Below are 27194 nucleotides of genomic sequence, written 5' to 3' on the forward strand. Positions count from 1 at the left end.
AGTCAAAAACAGGTAAGATGGATGAGTGTGTCAGATTACAAACTGTTGGAAGTAAATACATGGTGTACGAGTTTGTCTGAAGCTCATGCTTTATCTCCAATGAATAGTAGATGCCAAGCAGAGTTACCGAGTGTCTCTTCTTGACTGCATCCAGGCTCTGCTCCCTGCCGGCATTTCTGCTATTCCTCAGAATTAGTCCGGATTCCTTGGCTTTCTGTGTTTTCACTGGCGGAGCTGGCGGAACCATTTTGGGAAGCGCTGAACCCTTTAAACTAAACTGCTGGTTCTCCATAGAGCCTCTACTGGCCTGAAAGCCTTCGTCAAGATTTTCCGGTTTGGCGAAACCTTCCGGGTCTCCGGGGAAGGCCGGATGGAAGCCAGTGATGTCACTCCAGTGGAGGTCAGAGGTTCCCTCTGGAGAACCGACCGACCAGCGATATTCTCGTTTGACAAGCCGCGTGAACTCTTCCTGCCCCAGTTGGTCCCTTTCGTCCTTACATGCGATACTCTTTGAGCGCTCTGGCTTCAGGGGGACAATCCTGGTGATCTCTGACTGGTAGCTGCTGCCAGACAGCCGGTGGAGAGAAGTCCTCTGACTTCTGTCACCCAAGAAACCTTCAATGTCCTCACTGCCAGAGCTGCTGACCTTTCTTTCATGCGTTCGGACTTGTCGAAGTTTTACCTCCGCTAGCTCTTTGTTGTCGATGAGGCCTTTTCCTCGTACCTTCACCACATGTTCTACTTTGCCACTAGGTAAAGAACTATCATGTTCTATTTTCCCTGGTCCATTTAACATGCCTAAATCAATGGTTGCCATTCCCATCTGATTGACCTTTCGCTTCACCTGCTCTACTCTGTGACTTGAAACCTCTTTAACCTCTCCAAATTCCTCTTTCCTGTTGTCTTTGCATACACCAACAAACTGATCCTTTGTTAGTCCCTGATTGTCTTTCCCCAAGATCACTGGGGAGGCATCGCTCTGCTCTCCTCTTTTAGATGTTTTTTCTGATGTGTTGTCTGAGTCGGAGTCTTCGTTTTCCTCTCCAGAGGAATTGCTCCCAGACTTTCTGTTGAGCTCTGTGGGAATTCCCACATTCAGGCTCTGGGGCCGGCCTTTTTTTCTCAATTTAGAGCCCATATTCTCCTTTATCTGGCGTGAGCCTGGAGCTGCATCACTGTTTGCCTCGGGGTCTGAGGCTTGAGAGAGTTTACTTTGAGATTTGTCTTGTAACCAGTCTACATTCTCGGGTAATTGAATCGCAGAAGGCCAAGTCTCGGAGCATACAGCTGCTTCTCTGGGTGTTCTTGCTGAGGGAACTTCGTCAATATGGCTTTTCACTTCTTTCCTGTTATACCCTGCTTCCTCTTTATGTATCATTTTGGTAATGTCTATCTCCTTTTCCAGCTCCTTTTTCTCCCACGAGGAATCGGATATGTGAGATTTATTCTTTTCTTCTGCCCTCCAGTCATGGTCTGGTTGATAAGGTTGCTGTTTTTCAATCAATACCCACTCCTCAGAGCCCTACATGTTGGTATAGATTAAGCACAGTTAGACATTCTGGGTACAACTGCTAGCAAACAATAAAATCTACAAAACGGTCTCCATCTCATAAATGGGTGTAAAACATGCAGCTTATAGAGAAAAACATTTCAGTTACATGAACTAGAATGTCATCCAAAAGAAATTTAATTCAGTAGGTAAATTGTATATATTTTATAATTATGGCTTACAGCAAATGAAAAGTCAAAATCCAGCTTCTCAGACAATCAAAATATGTTGTATAAAATTTACATCCATGTAATGTATCACATATGCACTAAATAATTGGTTGGGGCTCCCTTTGCAAAATTAGAGAATCATTAAACAATTACATAATGGGAACCAGGCTTTGGCCCAGCTAAAGTGTTAAAGGTAGGGTATTGTAAAATTGACATTTTTGACACAATCTTTATGTCGTGTCATAATGACATACCATCTAAAACATACCTGGAATGTTGCCTTGATTCTTTAATGAATGTTTGATAAATCCTTGAATCCTCAGTGGCAACCATTCAGGGTGTGCCTAAACATTTGCTCTCACAAAGTTCTGCCTATTTCCACAAAGCTCCTCCTTAGTGCTGCAGTCTCCAACCAAGCTTCCACCTCACAGAGTAACCCTCCAACATTTTGTGGAATTATGAGTCTGCTGAATTCATCATATGAACTACTTCTCAGTGCAGCATTTTCCTAACAACTGAAGGTAACAGTACAATAGGGTTTGGTGTGTTTCCTCCTCCTCCTTACAGTACAGGCCTCTAGGGTTCCAGCATTGTCACTAAACCAGGTATCTGTACTTTCAATGGTTTGTATGTTGTGACCTGCTGGGGATTCTGCTTGTGAAATCATGAAGTGCTCTAATAAATATATAAATAGCTGAGTTGACTTTAAACTCCTCAAATCATCACTGATTCTGAAAACTTAATGTTGGACTCAAGCATCTTGGATCCTGTCTCTTCAGTCTTCCTCCAGGCTGTGGTAGCTCTTGAAGCACCGACCTCAGCAGCAGTCCATTTCTTGTGAATCACCTCCAAAATATTTGGATAGAACACTTTTTTCTTCCACTTAGTTTCACATTAACATGCTTGGAGACCGCATTCTGAACTCCTGGCTTCTTAGGAAATGACCGTCTGTGGTTTATCTTCTTTCAGTAGGATGTCAATGAAATGATTGTCTGCTGGACAAGTTCATCTGTCTCCTCTTAGACTGCTTAAGCCACAACATGGACATACACAGTAACATCAATGTCTGGTAGAAAGTTAGTGGAAAGTTCAAACCCGCTTTGGCTCTATCAGACGAGTCCACTCCTGTCTGCAGGGAACCTGCGCTCGACTCCATCAAACCGGTTTCTCTGTGTGGCAACACGTTGACGGCGAGCTCAAACAGGCGGATTGTGTGGTCGTCACCGGTGACTAATATATTTTTTAAGTTGATTTTATGTAACCATTTTTTTGGAGGGGCTGACTTTCGATTTTTAATTAGCCGTATGCCATAATCCTCAGAATTACCAAAACATATGACTCTAAATGTATTTTTTCTTTACACAATGTATAAAAACTGTTTTATTTGATTTACTACAATGAGGAAACATTTCAGTTGTTTCTCATGTAATCACTTGTATTGACTGTGCAGTAGAAACAAATGATAAAAAGGTTGAAACTGGAGCATGCTGAGACGTGCTTTGCATGGTCAACACTACAAACAGTAAAGTGTTTCATGAAGAGGAGCAGTGAAAGATGTGGAACCTCAGGTGAAGTGACCAGAGCCTTCTGGACGAAGCCCTCAACAGAAGGGCTGTTAACAGCGTCTTTTCCCACTGAACGGCCCCCCAACTGGCCGACACGCAGCAGAGGAGAGAAAGAAGAACAACAGTTAGAGGTCATCATCATTTCATGCAAAAGGAGGAAAATAGGAACGGCAGAGAGAGTCAAGTGTTTCAGTGGCTTAACCGACCCTCCAAGCTCCTTATCTGTTCAAATCTGTTAATGGCCACTAATGGTTAGCAAATCCTTTAGCAAAGAAAATATGAAGAAAATTTGACTTGTTTAAAATCAGGTTCAGTTTGAACCCTTGAACTGCATGTATGAATCGATAATCTTTCTGAAGATGTCCATTGACCTTTCAACCAGAATTTCACCCTGCTTAGCATCAACTGGAACCAACCAGTAGAGCACAGAGGTAGTGAGAGGAGGATCTTGATCTTTAAAAAAAAGTTATGAGCTATACCGTGTCAGCTGTTACTTTAAATTTTGCTACATTATCTTACCATAAAAATTCTTTGCGTAGATCTTTATTCCTTTTTGAGAATAGGGCTGTGTATGTTGATGTCCCCATTGGGGAAGTCTATGCTGCTGCTTCATATTTAGCATTGTGATGCTATATTAGGTTTGAATAGCTTTGCTGGAAGGCTAACTCCTTTGAGCATTACTGGAACACAATAATACAGTTTTCCAGTGGCCAATCAGATCATTTTTTGAAGCAAAAATAAACCCTCAGTTGGCCAAAAGAAGCAGATTTGTTGCCAATTGTTGTTAGCAAATGTCACTCATGTGTCAGATTTACGGTACGATACAAATGTTCCAGTTTCTTTAGCATGAAAATATAATTAATTGGAAAAAAAAAACCTGATTAATTACATTACAAATTTTAATACATTGAAAATTATGTGATGAATTAATCAAAATAAAAAGATTAAAATCCTAGTCCTAAATATTACATATATATCACTACCCTCCCAACTCAAAAACAACCACACTACTGACATTGCTTCTCTACTTCAATTAAACTCCCCACAATCCTTTGCTGCAGTACCATTACTGTCACATGACCAAACAAATACCATATGGCCAATATCCCTATCATAGCAATATACAAATGACAACAAGATGGAAATAAGCATAGGTTATTAAAATTAGCCCAGTTTTGACATATCGATGTTAATGCCGATAAATCAAACATCTCCATCTCAAAGTTAGCATAATGAAGATGAAGCAAGGCTAAGCAAAGCTCCATGAGTTTAGCTTACTGCTAGCTTTCCAGGTTTTGTATCTGCTGATAAGTGACTATATAAAATATGATTGCCAGTCACACCAAACGAATACCATTTTCATCGAGAATGAAAGCACTGCTTATTCATCATCATTTCATTCATTTCAAATCCGACAAAGTATGTTTGTCAGATTTGAAATGAATGATTTCTCTAATCTGTGAAAGGATGGGTGACTATTTGATGCAGCAGCTCTGGAGAGATGTTGAGGATGTTTTTCCACAACAATTGGTCAATTCACCAGAGTTCTGCAAGACTTCACCTCCCCCACAAAGCCGTCTCACGTCGGTGTGCAACGAGACTTTGGAGCAGTTGTGTCCACTTCCCTACAGCTGTCTTTGAAAGGATCTAGAACAAGAGATTTTGTTGCCACATCTATTATCTCTGTCATTTTGCAGCCTTGTTGTGAATGCAGAACATGCGCTGGTAACAGTATTACCCAGGCAGGCGAACACTTTCCCAGACTTCCTCTAATTATTATAGCATAATACTTTGACAAGCATTATGCACAGAAATGACAAACATGAAGGAGATAATAGATGTGGGAACAAAATCCCTTGTTCTAGAACCTTTCAAAGACAGCTGTTGGAGAGCAGACACAACTGCTCCGGACTCCCGTTACACACTGGAGTCGGGTGAGACGGGTTAGTGGGAGAGGGGAAGTCTTGCAGAGATTTGGAGAGGCCTGTCCAGAGATTAAGGAGTTTCTCCTTGTTACAAAATGTGCAAAATAAGAGCAAATTAATGAAGATCAGTAGCTGCTAGACATGGTGTTTTTATCTAAATGCAGCATGAGCTACAAGGAATTTCTAGACTTTGCTTTAATGAAGCTGGTGGCTCCATTCATGTGCAACCCAAGACATTGATGTTGATTTTCTCATAATAATATGAGGAGATGGCTACCTCTTTCACACCAACAGTAGGTCTACTAATGTGTGTAAGCCTGTCTTTTCCCAAAATAAGGCTTGAAGATTATTTGTCCAAAAAACTATTCCACTGTTACTGATTGGTCATTTTTAGGCCTGTTGGAGGCTAGCAACCAGCTGCTATTGTTCAGTCTATGGAACGATGGCTGACTTCATTCAGTGCACATTATCAGAGTAAACAATGAACCATGAACTGAATAATTTAATAGTGCTGTCAGGCAGTGGCGGTCTTATTTTTGCTAAAGCGCTAATAGTGGGGCAAATCTTTAGCTTGCTGCTTTTATTTCAAACATAAAACATATAGGAATAAAATTAAACATGGACATGTATACAAAAATGCAATATATAAGGGAATCATAGAAAATGTAAATCATATTGTCAAAATTAAATTGGGGTTCGAGGCTTGGAGTCTTTCAAGGGCAGACAAAGTCTGAATTGAAGTTATCGCTTTAGCATTAGTTTGCACTAAATAATGTGTTGGTGTAGCGCTTTAGCTTGAGTGGAACTAACATTTATGATTTGTATGTCAGGATTAGCACAACTACTGTTTTAGTTAGCAGTGCCTACCATTGCTGTGAGGGTTCATGCAGTTAACCATATATTCTATGCTGTAAGATTTACTTTGAATATTAAAAGGCATTTAGCATTTTTAGAATTTAGCTAGGTCAATTGTTTTACAACTATTCAACGAATATTTAATAATAGTTGAATGGATATTGAATACATTTACTAAAGAAACTCAGTTGGTGTGTCAAACACCGTAAGAATCAAACATACAAACGTTTCGTACCTGATAGATTCCAAAAGCACAGGAGTGAATTCATCAGACATTATTTTTGTGAAACCACATCAAAGAGCAAAGTCTAAAAAGTGTAACAGATCCAAGCATTCTCCACACAGTAACACAATAACACCGGCACACCACTGATTGCATTTTCTACTGCAGACAACGTTAGACATTTCTCCAACCTAATCTGATTGATACAGACAGCGAATGAGATATTGACTGAGGGGCAGCTTAGGTACGGGGAAACACAAGCATCATCCGATTTCCAATCTCAGTTTCCAGGATGGGATAAAAGCTTGAACGATTTTTGTAATTTGGCAGAAAGAACACTGTCGCTGATTAGCAATCAAAGGGGGAAAGACATGACCGAGAATCTCTTTTCAAAGGCCACAAATTAAGTACCATCCACAAATACCTCAGAGATATTTAAGGGATTACACCTGGAACTCTTGAGCAACACAAAATGCACTCTATCAAATATGTCTGAAAGTGAAATGTGCCCGATTGTTTCTGTAGGTGTAAACATCTCCGCAGAGGGAGAGAGAGCTATTTGAAGTGCCTGCAGGGAAACCCAGGCTTTGCTAAGCCTGTTAATTCTCCTTGACATTTTTCTACACTGTTTAAATCACATGAATGCACAACTTAAACATGAGAAGTGCAAGTGATTTTATGTGATAGATAAACACAAAGAGTGTTAAAGTGGCCAGAACATTTTTCATGGTTTTCATTTTTTACAAAAAGAAAATCAAAGAATTGTGAAATGCTTTTGTATTAAACGCCTCATTACTCTGATACCCCAAAGTAAAATCCAGTACAACCAATTACCAACTTTGACTAAGTTGGCCAGTCATCATATAATTTCTATGGAAAAACAGGTAGAACAAAATGTAAAATTCAACATTTTACATTTTGGGCTAAATGCATAATGATGGAAAGCACCCTCCCTATAGTGAAATATGGTGGTGGCAGCATCATGCTGGAGGGGAACGCTTGAAGAAAACTTGTTAGAGGCTGCAAATTGACTTGGAATAGGAGCATGCAGTGGAGCATGTTTATGTTTCAGAAGGGCCTAGACAAAGCCCGGAGCTGAATCCATTTGAGAATCTGTGGCAAGACTAAAAGATTATTGATGCTGTAATCCCGGAAGTAGTATTGACAGGGGGAGTCGAATACTGCCACAAAATATTATGGCCATATCAAGAACAAATTAAATATGAAAAAAATTAAGTTACGAGAACAAAATTATAAAATTATGAAAATAAAGTCAATATTACGAGAGTAAAGTAACTTCTTGTAATAGCACAACTTTATTCTTATAATATTATTACTCTATTCTTCAAATTTGCTTAATTCAGTCTTAAATATATGCACACTTCGATGTTTTTAATTGTAAAAAGATAAAAATACTATTCGTCTTTTACTTTCTACTTTATAATTATGGAGAACTTTTCTTTATTTTCAATAAGCATCTGGGTTAAAATTAGGTCAGATTGAAAGTAAGTCATTTAGAATTGAACATTGAAGCATCCTGATAAAAAATATCAATGACCTTTCTCAGAGAGAGGGTCAAGTGTTAGAATTGGCAGCCACAGAGCAACCCGATCACTACCCTTACTCACAGCCTTCTTCTCTGGCGTTCCCGTTGGAGAAGTCGCAGAGAGACGCTTCTCTCTGGTCATCAGCTTGCTGTTGGGTTCCCTCAGGGCCCTCTTCAGCTCGTTGATGCTGGCCTGGTGCTTCAGCAAAACGTCCTGAGATTTATCAAGAAACTGGAGGACACCACAAGACAGAGGAAGGAGTTGGCAGTAATTCACAATGCCTTGCTTTAAACAATAGAAGTCACATTAGCAGAAAAAGGCTGTGAGACAATGCTGCGTATGCTGGAATGTGCACCAAAAGATCAGCTTAAACTCGGGCTGAGAGCAGATTATTGCTTGTGTTTCTTCTTTTTTTTGTCTCCTTTAACGCTACTGAAGCCGAGACAAAACAAAAACCAATTATGGTTCCAGCTGAATTGCTTGTAGAGATACAAACAAGCATTTTAATCAAGCTCTCGCTCCAAAGTTCATGAATGATAAAATGAATATGAAACATCTATTAATTTGCTTGCTGATTAAAATTCTGCTTCCTATTAAGGTTTTGTTTGGTTTGTTTGTGTTTGGAGTGATGACAAAGTCAATGATGCAGTCATGTAGCACCATAATTTAATACTCTCTTGAGTCCTAGCATTTTTCATAGTTCTGAGTGAAATACTCCTAATAAAAAAAAAAAAAATTATTTCTCTGGCACCTCCATAATTATTTTAGTCATTCAAGGAGAAGTTGAGACATTGTCAAGTGTGTCATTGAACACACTTGACAATGTGTTCAAGTGTGTTCAAGCTTTATTCCTTTTAGCAATAACTAGTCTTTAACACTGTACTGCCATAGGCAAACTTTGAATTTGTCTTTATTCCTTTAAGCAATAAAGCTAAAAGGAAAAAAGACAAATTTAAAGTTTGTCATAGGAATGTGCATTTGTAGAACTGAGAACTGTTAAATCTAAGCACTTGTTTAAAGGTTGAATAAATTAAACTGTTGATACTTCACAGATACCTCAGGTAAATACCTCAGGTATCCTTGAAGTATGGATGCAAGACCTGGAGGTCTGGATACAATAAATTCTCAGCAAGTTAAAGAGAGCAAAAGCAGTATGAAAAGCAGACATCGCTAGAGCCAAATCCATGGAAGCTGTACCTCCTTTTTGTGCCGAGGAGTGGTCTCCTGGTCCAACTGAGAGAGCTGAGTTGGGGCAGGAGAACAGGCATGCAAGAGATGAAGAGTGCAAGATCATACAGTGAAAGGACAAGGTGAAGAAACAAGATGGAGGACAGGGAGATGGGGAGGAGATAGGTCTGACATCTTAAATATTAAAGAAAGAAAGTGCTTTGGGAAGAAAGACATTTTGGATTTTCAGACAAAGGAAAACACAAAGATACTACAAAAGACCTCAGATAGACACATGAACCACTGTACAAAAGAACAAGTCAGGACAGTTTTATATGAAATGCTGACTAAGGTTTTCTAGAGGTTGAATGTTTTCCATGAACATGGGTTGGTTTTCCCTGGGTATTCTAGTTATCCTGGTTATCTTAACAGAAATGGTTAAGATAAATTTTGTCCAAGTTCAAGTTGGTTCAACTTTAACTGAAATAAACTTTCTCTCATTGGACATAGGTCAACTAGTCTTTAACACTGTGCTGCCATAGGCTAGGAATTTATTTTTGCTGTTTTGTTATTTTTCCATTTTTCAGTTGTGTAATAGCATGTTTTGTTTTTGTCTACCTTATAGAAAAATGTAGAGTATTAAATACTTTTGGTGGTTGGTCGAGAGTAAGTCTATGAAAACCTAAAATCAGTGGATTCAATCAGCAGAACCTGGTTGATACCAACCATCTTAATCCAGTACAATCAGTACCAGGAATTAAGACTAACTGGTGGGACTAGATTAAATTTTTTTATTCATGTTAATTAGAGTGTCTGTGATAATTTATTGTAATTAATTGCACTTTGACTCAGAACCAAACATCAGCAAAATGTGCAATATTACTGATCCAAAATCCAGTTTGCTGCTAAATTGTTGAATAAATAGACATAGGTCTTCAGGATTGGATTGGACTGAACTGACTGCTTTTTGTGTAAAGCGCTTTGCGATGAGGTGCATGTAGAAATAAACTTGCCATTCCATTTTCATGCAGCTATAAATTAGTCGTTATGCAATGACGCTAAGTTCTTTCACTGATGCTTTTCTTGAAGGCCTTACTCGCAAAGTGGAAGATGAACATTTACGGGCTGAAGTAGAGTCTGACAGATTTAGTTATGTACAGCTGAAAACTTCATACAGACCAACAAACAGACACCAAATACCTCCTGTTTACTGTCAGCTGGGGAGCCAGCCTCCTCCTTATGGCCAGCAAGGATTGAAGAACAGAGAACTAGTGTTAGAGACAGAAGGCCAGGCTCCAGCCTGAGAAAGAGTTAATGCTGCAGTATGTAACTTTTATTTTAAAAAGTACTTTTTAAAATACATAAATATAGAGGGAGAAATTAAGCTTGCCTTCTTCCAGTGCTACCAGTGCTAACTAGAAATAACCAATCAGAACCAAGTGGAGGCGGGTCTCAGTACTGCATGCAGCTCCCAGTGAATGCTAAGGCTAGTTAGCATGGCCACTGATGATGGTAGATAAACACTCTGTAACAGTGAGTTGTTTCCCTGCCATTAGTACATTTAGTAGCATGTTCATAAAGTGCAACTAAGCCCCTCCTCCTGGCTCTGATTGGTTGTTGTTGGTTAGGAGCGGTGCATTTCTTCAGAAGCTGAAGGTGGAGATGGAGGAGATCTATCTCAGATTATCAGTCTCATAACATGCTGTCACAACATGATGACAGTTTTAGGAAGCATGTAAAAAAAAATAGAAGAAAACTGCAGCTATATGTCCTGGGAAGTTAGCCAGATTTATATGAAGTACAGTCAAGGCATGAAAGCTGGGCGAAGAGGAGTGAAAGAAGAGTTAGAAAAGGATAGCATTAGCCTAGCAAAGCTGCTTCTCACCTGAATTTGCAGTGAGAAGCTTCTAATTCTGCTTGTATTTACATAATCACCTCAGCAGTTCCTGTCCAGCTCTGCATTTCGAAAAGCCGGAGTTGACTTGAAGCTAGCTGAACCTTCCTCACCTTGATTTCCCTCTTTCTGCTCGGGGTGGTGTTGCTGTCCTGGAGCTTGTCCTGCTCCATGTCCTGGTTCTGATCTGGGTCCCTGTCGTCCTCGTCCTGCTCCAGGCTGGGCTCCAGCTCCAGCTCCGCTTCCTGCTCCTGCTCGTCCACAGAGGGGCTGCGGAGGCGCCGCTGCTCGCTGGCGCTGCGGCGGGACAGACCGTCATGGTTCTCGCACATGGATGACACGGGCCGCGAGAACTCTGCTTGGAACAGAAAGGCCGAGGTTTCAAACAGGAGAAGCCAACGAGCTGCAGCTATTAGATATCTGAGGTCCTTCATGTTTTATCTCCATATTTTGTGGTACTGTTGTGATCACAGTAAAAGTGATGATAAGAAATATTTATTATGTCTTTTTTACGTAACTGTATCAAAGTAAAAGTGGCTGAATAAAAAACATATCACTGTAAAAAAATGTTTTGCCTGTATTACTTTCCCCCCTCTTCAGTTTGGTAATACTTTGTGTTCGTTTAACATAAAAACCAGATGAATCACCTTGTAGTTTGTGGCAAAAGCTATGAATCCTTTGGTGCTTCATCAGGCAGAGTTACTCACCACCATCCAAGCTCCTGGACAGCAGGTACCTCCTGCTGGCGGAGCGCTCAAAGTGAGGCGCCGGGCGGTCAATGAGGGCGCTGGCCTGTCTGGTCTGAGCCTGCGTCCTTCCACTGTACCGAAACTTGGAGCCCATCACCAAGAAGCCCTTAGGAGGAGGCTCTGGAGAAACCAGGCTGTGGAAACAAAAAACACATGTTTCTACAGGACCAAAAAATAAAGACAGAGAGAGAGTTTTGGAACAGAACATTTGAAATGATAGAAAGAAAGTGGATATCAAGGCTAACTGTCTGAACTACAACATAAACAGTTAAAGTCAGAAACGTTCACTAATGACAGCAGGAATGTTTTACTTCAGTAATGGGTTCTGCTAACAAATCCACAGGAATTCTGGGAACTTCGTCCCAAAATAAATAGAAATTGACACTGTCATGGTTGCACCTGATGCAATAAGCAATAAATCAAGTAATTGTAAGAGAAATTAAAGCACACTCAATAATTGTCATTTATTGTCTTCAGTCTGGTTTTGTTTGGTTTAAATTAGAACTTATTTTGAAGGACAATTTTATTTACAGAAACTTCATAATTCATTTTATTTGTTGTCTTTGTCGTATTGTTTGCTTATTTGGGGTATTTAAAATGTCTTCCAGTTTCATCAGATTTTGAATTTTATTGATCTTTGAGAATGTGTTCATGCATTATTATGTTGGTGCAGACACGCGGATGAGAACTGAATCTGAAGTGTTTTTCTCACCGGAAGAAGGTGTGGTGCTCGATGCAGACCTTCCACAGTCTCTTGGCAGCTCTGTGATTCGGAAGCTTAAACCCGATGGTGCTTTCAAACTGCTCATACTGGATGGGACAGAAACACAGACACACAGAAATATGAAGGAGAGGTCGGGGTTGGATCAACAGGAGGGAAAATTCAGAACCTGTATTAGCATCTGCAAAGAAAGGGTAAAAAGAAAAGTTCAGAATATCCTGGATTAAAATGAATTCCATAGTCTATATTTAGAGTTTGTGGCTGTGGCTGCAGCTGCAGCAGCTCTGCTGAACGGCTTCTTTCTTTGGCTCCATCACAAGCTCACTGTGCAGTCCGGCTGCTTGGCTTGACATTCATATCTGCTGCGGCTTCCAAACATTCAGGACATGTTTATGATACATGTCTCTGGGAAGTCTGCAGACTCATTCTAATATGGCAGCTTTTGAAATGAAACAAAAAATAATAATATTCTGCACAATTTCTCTGAAAAGTCAGATCTGCAACGGTTCACGGTGAATCTGATTTAGGGATGCACAATATTTTGCAAATATATCGTCATAGCAATGTCATTGTGCACAATATTCATATCACAAAGGACTCTTCGGAGAGCAATAGTGAAAATGAAGAACCCACTGCACTGAACTTCCTGGTTATTCCACCAAATATTGATTTCTGAACTCTTCCTGAGTTAAAACATTAGTATTGTTGTTTCTAAAGGAATATGAACTTGTTTTATCTGCATTATTTGAGGTTTGAAATCACTGCATCTTTGTTGTTATTTTGACCATTTCTCAGTTTTTACATGAAATTTCGGAGACATGCTGTCAGTAGTTCATAGAATAAAAGAGAAATGTTTATTTTTCTCAAACATACCAATAAAAAGTAACATCAGATAAACTGATCATTTTAAGTGGCGCCTTAATGTTTTCCAGAGCTGCAGTTGGAAGTTGTAGATTTCATGTTAATGCAATATTTAGCCAGTAGGAGTCTCACAGCAAGAAAAGCTCATTCTAGGCACAAATGAAAGGCAAGAAAAGAAGAAAACAGGGAGCCATTGCAACTGATGTCATCACCGCAATACTTACCAGTAAAGTCATATTCAATAAATTCAATATGTATTGTGATGAGACTAATTTTCCAGATAAAAAGTACCATTTGAAAATAACCTTCAAATGGTTATTAAACGTACTTTTAATTAAGTCATCATCTCTGTATTATAAAAGAATTTTTTTATTTGTCTGATGTAATTTAATTTTAAATGTCAAGTTTTTGGTAGCTATAATCATAATTATGAAAAATAAAGGCTGGAAAACACCACAATGTGAGTAATTCATCTATAAAATGTGTTTCACTTGGTGATGAAGGTCCTGAAATAAATGGACTATTCAGTAATATTCAAATATATTGAACGGGTGTGTAGCAGCAGCCACAGTCTGAATTACTTAAAATAAAGTTAAATTGTCCTTGTAGGATTTTATCTGAGTTTTTCACTCTTGCATTGTAGCGTTTGAGAACACAGTCTGCTGATGGAGTACAATGGATCAGAATGATCTCAGAGTTCAAAGTTTGTGTCAGAGATCATTTTCCAGTAGTTTGTGGAAAATAATTTTTCTACACAAGTTTCAGTCAACTGAGAGTTGATTTGAAACGTGTTGTTTTATCATCATTCTATCTCTAGAAACTGTTGAAATGCGTCATTAATAACAAAAATTACAACAATATTCATGTCCCTTGTCTGGATATGAACAGTATACGGTGACTATAACTTTATGAAGAGAAATGTATGTTTTTTAATAGATGCCGTTTATAAACCATAAAACTGCACAACTTGGAATTCCAAAAAAACATTTGCTCAATGGAAACAGCAATTTGAAGTGCAATTGAAACACTTTCCATTGCACTGTTCCAAACACTGCAATGGATCGTATGATCATGTGACATCATACGAGTCACATGATCGACAGCAGGATGTTACTACTGGTAGAAAAGTAAAAGAAGGGGACAGACTTCGGTCATTCTATAAAATCAGTCATTATAATTTCCCCAAAACGCTGCATAGCCCCTCCCAAGTAGGCGGGGCTTGTTGCTCCAACACCTGAATAAAACACCAACGTCTTCTCTCATTGGCTGAAAGATGATGAATTCATGACTGAATTTAACTGCAACTCATGTAACTGTCACTGTCATGATTTTTAATGACTTATCGTGTGACAAAGAGTATTCACGTGTGACTTTAGTTTAATTTCTTATTTAATAAAAACACCGCAATTTCAAAATTGTTTTTCTGACAATGGCCTGAAGTGATGAGGAGCTAAGCAGCCTTTACCTCCCCTGGTCTTATTTTAATGTAGAAGTTGCTCCTCTTGTAAGAAATCTTGAGAATCTTCGGCCAGGCGAAACGGTTGATCCTCAGTCTGTCTCGGTAAATCAGCAGACCGTTGGCGCAGACCCCCAGCATTATTTCGATCCCTTCCGAATCCTGCGGACAAACGACACAAGAAATTATTCAAGAGCCAAATAGCCGTTGTTTATTTCTGAAATTCAAAAAGAAATTCAGAGAGCTGCAAACTTTAGCATGATGGAGGTCCACCCCATACATGGACAGCTTCTTTGCGTTCTCCAAGAAGTTCATTTCAGCCTCTGCGGGCGTCATCCCCCTTAATGAAAGCACAGAAATATGTAACAGCATCAGCATATTTCATAAAGCAATGAAACCCTGAGTCACGCAGACTGTGGGTGGAATAATCTGACTGAATATGCTTGATGTATTCACTTGTAAGTTTCCAAACTGGAGACTGTGATAGTCTACTGACTAAGAAAGTGCTTTCATACAAACTGCAAGCATCTCAAGGCAGACAATATGGTAATGTCAGACCATCAATCAGAGGCCATGTGGGTGATTAAATGTTTCAGAACAAGAGAGAACCCCATCAGCATTTCGCCCTGGATAAAAACATCTCATCACGCGGAAGTCTGTCCCGTCATTACTTGTAGGTTCGGTGGAGGTCCATCACCCTCTCCTCCAGCTCCCGGGTTTGGTTGGGGGCGAAGCGAAAGTCGCCAACGTAGTCGGAGCCGTGGTCGTCCAGGTCATAGTCACCCAGCTCAGCCTGGATGGCGTAGGAGCCCAGGAGGGCGTGGGTGACGAACGAGCATGGCAGCCGGCCTGACAGGATGTCATCCCTCAGCTGCAGACACAGGTAGTATCTGTGAGACGAGACGAGAAACGTGAGGGGGAGAGGAGCGGGAGGGGTCTCAGTTTGGCTGTCAGAACAGCCTGAAGCAGGCAGGCTGCAACTGTTTAATCCCATCCTGTTACAGGCATTCCAGGGATAATCCATGGAAAAGGAAGGGGGGTCGGGGGGGAGCTTTGAAATCAGAGAAAATATGCCAAGAGAATTGTTACAGTACCTTTATGTAAACACACACACACACACACACACAAACTAGCATCTTTATAGATGATGTGTGTGAGCAATTTCTTCTTTGACAAACACTAACTGCACAAGCACAAGTGTTACAACTGGTAATGTGGGGTCAGGGTGAAAAGGTGTGTGTGCCTACTATGTGATTTAATGTGAGGCCCAACACAATGTTCCATTTATTATGGTTCAAAAGCTCATTTTAAGCAGATGGGTTTTCAGGCATGTACTGGTAACGGCTAAGTGTAGGGTAGAGGTTTAATTAGTGAATAAAAAACAAATGGAAGTAAAAATAAATTCTTCAGTTTCTATAGAAATAAAATTAGAACAATAAGACAAAAAACTTCAAGTCACATCAGTGTCACAGAAAGACTAAAACAAAAAAAATATTTTCTTCACATTTATTTAGCTAATTTTGAGCCCAAAAACAAAAATTGTTCATGTTCAATAAAAATTTGATAAAAAACAAAAAACAAAAAAAAGAATTAGACGGACATGTGTATGTGTGTGTGTGTGTGTGTACATACTGCATAGGGAGGACTATTATAACCACTACCACCAACTAAAGGAGGTCGTTGTGGATGGCTTTTCTTTTTCAGTTGGAATGTGCTTTGCAATTCAGTTTAAGAGATATTATGTGAATTAAGTTTTAGTCAAAGCTAGAATTGAGAATAGACTTGTAAAGGCTAGAGGCATAAATGCAGTAACTAAAATCAATGGAAGTAAACACAGAGTCCTCAGTGGGATGGAAGCATGTGGATGTGTGTGTTTGGTACCTGGTAATGTCCTCTGTGAGCTGGGAAGGATCTGGGGGGTAAAACTTCACTGCAAAGGCAAATTGCCATGGAGAGTCTGTTGGAGGAGACACTGCAGTGAGAACTACAACTTCACACAAAATGTTATGGGTTTCTTGTTCTTCATTTTCTGTCACACTTACATATCTATTATGCAAGTGTTATTATGTAAGATTAGTTTGATCAAATTATGACCAAACTAATCGTAATGTCCAAAGATAAAAACTTGTGTAAATACAAAACGAATGATGGATTATTAAGGGAAAATAACTATCCAAACCAACCCAGCAAAAAAAGTTGCTGGCAACATCTGTGATTCCTGACTATCAGTATTTTTAAACCCTTCTTATTACAAAAATTGTTTCATTTCAACCAAATGGGAGGCATTCAAGGCATCTGTTTAACATAATGTCAAAAGCATCCTGGGCCATTACATAATAACAGCTGGTATTATGTTCATTTTCTTCAATGCTTTGTTCATTTGAACATCATGTAGTGCTAACTTAATCTGCCAGGTGTGACAATAACTTTGGTTTGAGCTTGAAATGCAAGAAAGGAACAAAAACAGAGGAAATCTGTAACTGGAACAAAATAAAATAAAAACAAACAAGCAGAAAAGGTGTTTCTTCTCAGTGCAGTTATATCCAGTCCATTTTACTGAAGTTGCATTAATTTGGTCAAAAAGAAAAAGTTTTTTAGTAAACTAATGTTCTCTGAAAAGTCACTCACTGCGCATCTGCTTCTTGATCTCTTTGGAGGGATCCAACCAGTTCTGTAAGACAGATTACAATGTTCACACAGGGCAGATTGGAAACACGGCTCACACACACACACACACACACACGGTTTCACGTCTTCTTCTAATTGCTAACACTGCTGCTAATGAAAGCCTCTCCATACGGTGGAAGGTAACGGAGCCCTGCGCCCCGCTGAGCCGTTCAGACACGCAGCCATCAGACCCTCCTATCTGATCCCGTCACGTCCCGTTGTTCAGCTAACCGTGTCTTTAGCCGGTGAACTGTTTTCGTTTTGGCAGCAGCAGCAGCAGCGTTCCGGCGCTCCACACAGCTGATGCAGAGCGGTTTGTGATGGCAGCTGGAAGCCAAGCTGCTCAGTGGCAGTGAACAGGAATGAAGGAATTACCCAACAAGTATTCTCAGCAGGCTGGACTTGTTACCAAAACACTGATACCCTCAATATTTCATCACACTGACTCACTGGCTCATCTGAAGGAACTTATTCACAATATTTGACTTACATTAAAATAATGTGCACTGTCTAATAATAGAAGTATATTGCTTCATATGTTGTCATGTCAACACCAACAGACTGAAATAAAATACATAAATTTGAACATAATCATGAGATGGAATATCTTTTGAGCAAAAATCTGAAAAGTGTGGCATGTATTTGCATTTGACTGTGGTCTCAAGTCGTTTGCTGCCTCTCACAAGTTTTCTTCTATCTGACCGGTTTCTCTACCCACACTGTACCAAATAATCCCCACAGAATGATGCTGCCACCACCATGTCTCACACTAATGACTTGGGGCTCACGAGTACAAGTAGTAGTAGTTGTCTGCCACATTTAAATTTACATATTCACCTTTTTATTTCTTAAACAGTTAAATGACAATGTGACAGTTGCCTTTAATTCCACTGTTTGAGTTTTAAAAACCACAAACATTTCATAAAGTTGTAACATAGTGACAATGACAAGGTTTTTCCAGGGCGCTGTTGTGGACGTTATGCCTATATTCAGTTTCTGTTGGTTGAATTCACACATTTAACGGTTTTATTCACTAGCATTTGGATGAAATGATTTCTGTTTTAAAGCTGTTGAGCTTAGCAGGGCCAGGTCATTTACTGGGTTATAAGGTTTGACAAGGCTGCAATGTGAGCCGAAAATATTTTTCTTCTGTGTTTGACTCTTGTGTGTTTGTGTCTGAATTAAATCTACCAGCAAGAAAAAAAGAGAACCTGTTCAGTCATAACTGTAAAACATCAAAAGTTCATAATCCTCAGATTCTGTAATCAGACAACATCAAAGCGACCCACATGCGCAGAAGGTCACTGACATGATGTCACACAACAACTCCCCGTTTATGGAGGTAATGACTGTTTATGTTAGTACACTAATGGGAGAAGTCAGTGTTGTTACAAAATCATAACAGGAAGAAAGCTAATTTAAGGCAACAGCTTTTTGTGGAGCATCGACTGCAACCTCTATAGGAAACCATGAATGGTGGGATTGTGATGTGATCTACTTCATGGGCAAAAGCTGTTACCACTGACCAAATCTGTGCAACTTTTGATAGAACGTTTTGCCACATGGATGAGGTGGGTGTTTTGGCTCTATCAAAATTGGTTTATTTTTCAAAACTGCAAAAGAAATACTTTTGTCGCATCGCAGGTGTCACATTATCAACAACTAGATGCTGCCAGTGCTGCAAACCATGAGCAAGAGAACAGGAATTAGTTGGAGGATGATGTTTTTGAATGCCTTATCACATAAACAGACTTATTCAGGTGTGTTTTTTCTTGCATTTCTTCTTTAATGGAAAGAGTTTTGATATTCTGTTTTTTCAACATTACAGAATATTCACAAGATTTGACATATTTGTAATGGAAATGTAGCTAAAGACTTCTTTTACTTTTTTGGCTCAGGCAGCCTTTGTTTAAGAGAGGTTAGACAGGAAAATGGGTAATGAGAGAGGGGCAGAGGTCATCAGGCCAGGACTTGAACCTGTGACGTCCGCATCGTTGACTAAAGCTTCCATACACAGGTGGTGCTTCACCCCTGAGCCACCAGACCAACCCCAATTAAAGACTTCTTTTATAATTTCATCCATCCATCCATCCATCCATCCATTTTCTGAACACCCTTCGTCCCTGATGGGGTCGTGAGGGCTGCTGGTGTTTATCTCCAGCTGTGTCCCGGGCGAGAGGCGGGGTCACCCTGGACAGGTCACCAGTCTGTTGCAGGGCAACACAGAGACAAACAAGATAAACAACCATGCACACACACACTCACACCTAGGGAGAATTTAGAGAGACCAATTAACCTGACAGTCATGTTTTTGGACTGTGGGAGGAAGCCGGAGAACCCGGAGAGAACCCACCATGCACAGGGAGAACATGCAAACTCCAAGACCCCCGGCCGGGAATCGAACCCAGGACCTTCTTGCTGCAAGGCAACAGCTCTACCAACTGCACCACTGTGTAGCCCTTATAATTTCATCATCAGAATTTTCAGCCATTGTGTACATCCTGATCTAGTGGTGCAGAATGATGATGTATGTCTCACGTCAACAACATAAAAATCAATTAAAATGTGACTTGACCACATAGACTTCAGTCGCTTTGAAAACAATCAGATATGTGTGGGATTTAGTGCCCATATGGAAGTGGCACACGTCAGATTTGTTTTCCTGGTGTAAAGATCAGAATTGGGCCTTTGAGACGGATGTGAAAAATTATGATATATGCCACATAAGGGGGGAAAATAAAATCTGATTCAGGTCCCAGTCTTTGTATTTCCAACAAGGAACTCAAAAAATCTTGCTTCTGATTTTTTGAGCACAACAAGAGAGTTATGTACTGCAGGTAAAATAAAAGAAATGCTTTGAACCTTTTGACAGAACCTGAGCTGGATTCTGAGCTATCTCTCCAAGTTTACTTGTTTTCTACGAGATGAGATCACTTTTGCTGTGAAGTGGCAGTAAAAGTGAAACTGAACTTTCACTGCAGTGCGCTTTAATTTACTTCTTAGTTTGATCCACACACTCACGTTTTGCTGCGTGCGACAAAGTTCCGTGGCGCAGAAAGCCGACAGCAATCTGTGGAACGCCAAGCGCTGCAGAGCAGCTGCACATTAACGCTGACAGACCTTATGGCAGCCAGTTCCACATCAGTCTGAGAGAAAGAAGCATGTTGATCCTCTAACATCCAGACCTGAGGCCACAATGAAGTTCACTTCCACACTCATTTACAGTGGCAGTCACTAAAAAAGAGCTGCTGGCTCTTATCTCCTCCTTGAACCAACTGGCTGAGGGTGAAGACAATCACTTAGCAAGGTGCTCTTCATCAGTTTGCTTTTCTCTTTGAAAAAGCTTAGGAATCTTTAATTACTGACCATTAAGCTCTTTTACTGCAAGTTTGCGACATGAAGCAGTCACTGGGAACAAATATTCTTCTGAAAAGCGAAGGTTAAATTCTCATTCCTCCAACAGAGATGGAGGAAAGCCATCTGAAATGACATTTTAATTCGCTGGCATGTTTGGTCTCCTGATCAGGAGGGGTCCGCTGGCGGAAAGTAGCAGCTGCACTCCGATAAGTCTCTGTGATGACGCTGCCGTTTCCACCAATTCTACAGCAATACCCGCATAAGGAGGAGGTAGAAATATTCCGTTGATCTTTTAAACACCTAAATTATGTCTAAGATTGCCATCGGACAGTCAAGGTCCAGCCGGTCAGCTGACGCCGCCTGCGCAGGCTGATTAGGGAAACCTTTAGGATGTGCTGGAAGTGTTGAAAGCGACCAGGTCTTGTCATCTTTCCAAACTTCAAAAGCTGGAATGTTTCATTGTATCCCTGCTGTGTGATCTCAGGTCTGCCCAAAGGGAGGCTCCTGCTGATCAAAACCAACATCAAATCAGGAACTGACAGCCGGATTCCACCAGAGCGCCGTTAAAGACGTGACTACACCATAATATGGCTGATATCTACATCGTGTAAAAACAACAAGGATCACAGGCACACCCGGAGGAAATGTTCAAATTATTAGTGAGGTGACTGAAGCTTGATGTAGGTAAGCATGAATTTATAAAACCTCACCAAAGAGAAAAATAAAATTAAAAAGTGAGTTTAATGCCAAAGAATATAAAAGGAAACGGGTAAAGGAAGATGTTACCATATAGCCAAAGATGTTAGTTCATAAAGATAATATCCTGGTAATAACAATTAGCCATAAAAATGGTTTAATGTTAATGTGCTACAACATTAGGAAGATTTTAAAAGAAATCCAAGTATTTTTTTTTAAAGAGTGACGATGATGTCCAGAACGTTAGCCCTTAGCCTTCCAGAACGTTAGCCCTTAGCCTTCGAGAACATCAGCCCTTAGCCTTCCAGAACGTTAGCCCATAGCCTTCCAGAACGTTAGCCCTTAGCCTTCCAGAACGTTAGCCATTAGCCTTCCAGAACGTTAGCCCTTAGCCTTCCAGAACGTTAGCCCTTAGCCTTCGAGAACATCAGCCCTTAGCCTTCCAGAACGTTAGCCCTTAGCCTTCCAGAACGTTAGCCCTTAGCCTTCGAGAACATCAGCCCTTAGCCTTCCAGAACGTTAGCCCTTAGCCTTCCAGAACGTTAGCCCATAGCCTTCCAGAACGTTAGCCCATAGCCTTCCAGAACGTTAGCCCATAGCCTTCCAGAACATTAGCCCATAGCCTTCCAGAACGTCAGCCATTAGCCTTCCAGAACGTCAGCCCATAGCCTTCCAGAACGTTAGCCCATAGCCTTCCAGAACGTTAGCCCATAGCCTTCCAGAACGTCAGCCATTAGCCTTCCAGAACGTTAGCCCATAGCCTTCCAGAACGTTAGCCCATAGCCTTCCAGAACGTTAGCCCTTAGCCTTCCAGAACGTTAGCCCATAGCCTTCCAGAACGTTAGCCCATAGCCTTCCAGAACGTTAGCCCATAGCCTTCCAGAACGTTAGCCATTAGCCTTCCAGAACGTTAGCCCATAGCCTTCCAGAACGTCAGCCATTAGCCTTCCAGAACGTTAGCCATTAGCCTTCCAGAACGTCAGCCCTTAGCCTTCCAGAACGTTAGTTGTTGGCCTTCCAGAACGTTAGCCTTCCAGAATGTTAGCCATTAGCCTTCCAGAACATCAATAACTTCAAACCATCACTTCAAGAAAGGGACAAGCATTAGGAATACTTTTTTAACTTGCACATCTTTCTTATAAAAGAACAGACAAAACAGAATAGAGTGTAACTGTTCTCAGGCATTACATTAGCTAATTACTTACCAGTCTGGAGTCCCATGACTTCCAGAACTCACAGAGGTCATTTTCACCCAACTTGTCTCACCCAACATAAAAGTTATCCCATTTCATTAGCCGCAGACCATTGAGGTTTGATTCATCCTATTAAAGGATTTCTTCCTCCAGAGCAGCTCTCCCTCTCATGAAATACTTCTATAAGTAAATTTAATAGACACAGAACTATTGGAAAGAGAATATGAAGCATTTCTTTAGCTCATTCAAATGACTTTTTTTCGTTCAGGCCCAGACCGATCTATGAAATGTCCACTTTTTATTCATCTTTGATGGACGGTGCACCCGAGAGAGCCGACCAACGAAGAGGCAAGATGAATACAAATCGTTCACTGAGCAACACGTCTGCGTCCCGACGGATCTGCGTGAGTTTGTTCTAGTGCCGAATCCACTGACCTTCTGGCTTTCTGTGTCAGCAAAGGTCAGGCCGAAGTAGTCCTTCTCCAGCAAGTTGAGGTGCTCACACACCATGTCCATCAGGGTCTGTCCTTTGGAGTGCTTCTGCAGACAAAAACACACACAGACACAAAAGGTTGAGAAAAAGTAGAGGAAGGCTTCCCATGGCTCCTGAGGCTAGCTTTGGTTAGCTTCTTACTAGTGTTGGTTTCCCTGTAAACTCATGAGTTTGTAAAGCTCCTGTTTTATGTTTTTATTTTATTTTATTTTGAGTTAATTTTGCTTCCTGTTTGGATTTAACATGTTTTTTTTATTCACTAGGTTTCCTTTGGTAACTCTGCTATGCTTTTGTACATTGTATAAAGGTTACTGGGACCAGACTTTACAGGACAGCTGTAGTTAAACTGGGATTACACAGTATGTTATGTATTAAAGGGTATCAGAATAAAGAGGCCAGTTGAAAATTCCCATCAGATTTGCAGTTGCATCACCTGCTGTTTTCCTTGCACTTCATAATTATACAATGTTTTGTGTCAATCACATAAAATTCCACAAAACTACAAAGGAGTTTGTGCATTCCACCTCAGCTCTTCAGCTCCCCATGCTGCTTTTAATTTCAAATATTTAAGACATGCTTTACAGAAAAACAGGTGAATTTCTGAATAGTAAAGCAGGAATAAGCAGAGGTCCATTGTATATACTGCCAAGGCTGCTGTAAAGAAGAATTTCAGATTTTTTTTCCCCTTTCAAATTCAAATGACTTTTCTGGTTTTCATCTTCACCACATACGTTTTGGCTCTGCGTTTCCTACAGGTGCAACAGGAGATGAGCCTCTCTGGAACGAAGAATTTCAGATATGCACATTAGTATTCTACATGAGTAAAGACTTAGTAATAACAAAGTACTGATGGATCTATTTCAACACAGCTCACTGAAGTGGGCTTTAAATAGACTTAAAAATAAGTAATTACAAAATGATTCCTTAACCTTTAGAGAATTTTTTTTATCTCAATTATTAAACTCAAACCTTTAACTGCTCGGTGAAGAGGCTAACATCTAGTAAGAAGCCAAGCTGAAAGTGACATGATCCTCTTGAGTTTATGCTTTTAAACTGTGATGGAACTTTTCTGCAAACACAGAATAAGGTTTGCTTGAAGTGGTTTAATGAGATACTATATGACTGTTAGTCATAAAAGCAAATAAACACTTTATTCTTCCATTGCTAGCTGCGTTTTAGAAACATCTTGACTGTTGATCTTCAGGTGGCTCTGGAAAATCCATCTGTGCAAGTTGGAGTTCCAACTTCAGTGAGAGCGTTTTGTTAAATTGTTCTGATTTAGAACTCTTGCAGCTGTGAATTCCAACATCCATGTTTTTTTATTGAGACATAAGCAAATAAAATATAGTTATTACAGAGATTAACTGAACATGCACAGAAACAAAAAGATATGTGCAAGAAAAGAAAAATGCCCAGTGTGACCTTTAAGGCATTCGTAGTGTTTTATTTATAAAAAATAAATAAAATAATAATAATAACAATAACAATAACAATAACAATAACAATAATAATAATAATAATAATGATAATAATAATAATAATAATAATAATAATAATAATAATAATAATAATAAAGCATTATGCAATAAAGGCATAAAAATACTTAAGTCCTTAATTGCATTATTGACCATAAAAAAATAACAACACAACTGCTTATAATTTTTAAAAAGTAATAACAATATTAGCAATAAAAATTTGACACATTTTGGCCCCAAGGAGGCCCCTAAAGGAGGAAAGAGCACAAAACTACAGCCCAAACAAATCCCCAGTCCAGAAGCCGCATTGAACCAATTCAAGATCTGATAAGCAACTGGCATGCTAACGTTGACACAAAAAATTATGCCAATTAGAAAATGTTTAAACCGGGGGTGGAAATTAGCGCCCTGTTTTTAAAAAATTAATGATCAGCCAAAAAACTGCAATCAGCACACCCTAGTACTAACCATAATAATAATGGCAGCATTAAAGGAAATGTGTAAGAATCTATATTTGAGTACATTTTGATTATGAAATGTTTATACAGATGCAGAACAAACTGAAACTAGTATTTTTACAGATGCAGGCAATTCTAAAATATCATATTTGTGAGATGTGAACACATTCCATATCCAAACTGCAGGTGAAGATGTATATTTCTGCCGTCACTGAAACCACAATAACAAGCATTTTGGTTCAGGTTTAACCACTGACACGATTACATCCGTGTGCATAAAGAAGAAATAAAGTCTTCACTTTTACAGATGCTCTCATCTTCTCCAGTTAAATATAGAACAAAGACGGCCGAGTTAATGTTTACACCTAACCACACACTGTTATCCTCTCACACATGCTTCCTTTTCTTGTGGCTCCTTTTGTGCACTGGCAGTAAAATTGGTCTAGTAGTTGCCACGGAAACAGATGCAGTGTTATTCCTTTTGTTTCTTAATATCCCAAGGGTACGACGAAAAAGTGCCTGAACTTTTTTGTTTGCGCTCAAGCGGCATTTGGAGAATAGATAGATTGCATTGACAAACAAAAAGTCGTGTTGCTCCATTGTTCTCACTCTGATGTGACACATGAAGAGCAGCTGGCACTGAGCTGAGCCTGAAATAGCCCAGAGAAATGCATCAGCCCAGCCTGGTCTGACCACACATGCGGGGTGGGTGTGGCGCCTCCGCTGCTGGCCGGGGGCCGACAGGGAGCTCCACCATGCATCCATGACTCAAAACCTAATTAACCCAGGAATACGGCAACTCCTCTAGAGAAACACAGAGAGCACGAGTGCAGCGACAGACAGGAGGCTGAGGCACGCTGCCGCCTGTCGACACTCAGGTTTAAGGCTGTCGCTAAACTGGAAAGCTTACATACAGTTCCATGCAAATGTTTTCACACCCCCTGTACTTCAAGGGTCACTTGAAGTCTGCTGGTCAGTTTTACTCAGCAGCAGGCTGACGTCTTCTGTTTTTACAAAATGACCCACTTAATCCAACTTTTGATGGGATTTTTTCAATTTAGTTAATTTCACAGTCTGTAATCAATTAATTGCAATTAATCATGTTTTAATCAAAAAATATATTGATAATACAAACAACATTTTCAATTCAAAAACTCTTTTTGCTGCTAAATTATAGAATAAATAGATAAATTAGCTCAACAACAAAGATATTTATTGTTTTTAATCTGTTATTTAGGTTCTTCTACCATCAGGTTGGTGCAAAGTGTTATTCTATCCATTCATTTTTCCAGATTTTCAGAAACTTCTGATCATTCATGGAGCTTCTATAGAAATGTGGACTGCAGACGCTGATGTTAGCATTGGGGACGTATGTGCTGCTGTTATGTTTACCATTAAGATGCTATTTTAGGCTTCAATAGCTTCACTGATAGGCTAACTCCTTTAGCACAACTTGAACACAAGAGCCTTCCCACCATCCAATCAGATCGGCTTTTGAAGCAGAAATGAACCCAAGAGAAGCGGCTTTGTCATCCATCACTACATACATACATATATATACATATATATAAACTATATCGTGGACATGGTAAAATTATGCTCATTGACCACGCTAACTACAATTAGCCCTAAGCTGAAAATGTATGTCTAGCATTCTCCTTACATATTTTCAGAGCGTGAAAGATTTTACTGAGATAATGTGAATTTTCAGTAGATATGTTGTAACCACACCAGATTTTCCAGGTTATTGAATGACTTCCAATTGTGATGCCTCATTCTGTGTCTAAAACTTATATTCAACAATACAAAGCTTTCTTCCATTTTTTTGTCGTGTTCTTGATGTAGTAGTAGAGTCAAAGTCCTCTAGTGCTATCATCTGTTATTCTGATGGTGGTTCTTTCTTCTCGCCACTTTCCACAGAAGCCTAATTTGTTAAGTGCAAGATTACTACCAGTAATTCTGATCTGACAACAGTCTATACCAAAAGGTCCAAGCAAAACCCCAGTTTATTTTCCCTGCAAATCCTAATTGTACATCTTTCACTTGCAGTGACTGCAGTGCTGCCAGGTTGGGCTCATAATCAAGAAGAGTGATTCATATAAAAAGGCTTTGTAAACACCACCCACCCCACCCCCCACCGGCAGAGCGGGGTTATGTATGCTGTGTTGAGGGG

The 27194-nt window shown here is 39.9% G+C and overlaps 1 protein-coding gene across 6 annotated transcripts in view; it reads right to left on the reverse strand.

Moving 5' to 3' along the window:
* Positions 1-27194, reverse strand: part of LOC122834663 (protein 4.1-like) — a 115684-nt gene that overhangs the window by 16421 nt on the left and 72069 nt on the right. For 2 of the 6 annotated variants that reach the window (XM_044123314.1, XM_044123313.1), the window contains 14 exons: positions 23031-23135; positions 17311-17353; positions 16564-16639; positions 15354-15572; positions 14935-15022; positions 14692-14844; positions 12357-12454; positions 11603-11778; positions 11009-11253; positions 10202-10237; positions 9032-9076; positions 7916-8065; positions 3283-3369; positions 128-1522 (listed from right to left, as the gene is read on the reverse strand). In XM_044123314.1, coding sequence (XP_043979249.1) covers positions 128-1522; positions 3283-3369; positions 7916-8065; positions 9032-9076; positions 10202-10237; positions 11009-11253; positions 11603-11778; positions 12357-12454; positions 14692-14844; positions 14935-15022; positions 15354-15572; positions 16564-16639; positions 17311-17353; positions 23031-23135 — 2916 coding nt within the window. The remainder of the gene's footprint in view (positions 1-127; positions 1523-3282; positions 3370-7915; positions 8066-9031; positions 9077-10201; positions 10238-11008; positions 11254-11602; positions 11779-12356; positions 12455-14691; positions 14845-14934; positions 15023-15353; positions 15573-16563; positions 16640-17310; positions 17354-23030; positions 23136-27194) is intronic. The other 4 variants (XM_044123315.1, XM_044123316.1, XM_044123318.1 and 1 more) reach the window with 4 other exon arrangements.

The sequence above is a fragment of the Gambusia affinis genome, linkage group LG07 (genome assembly GCF_019740435.1).
Source record: "Gambusia affinis linkage group LG07, SWU_Gaff_1.0, whole genome shotgun sequence".
In the NCBI taxonomy this organism is placed as follows: Eukaryota; Metazoa; Chordata; class Actinopteri; order Cyprinodontiformes; family Poeciliidae; genus Gambusia; species Gambusia affinis.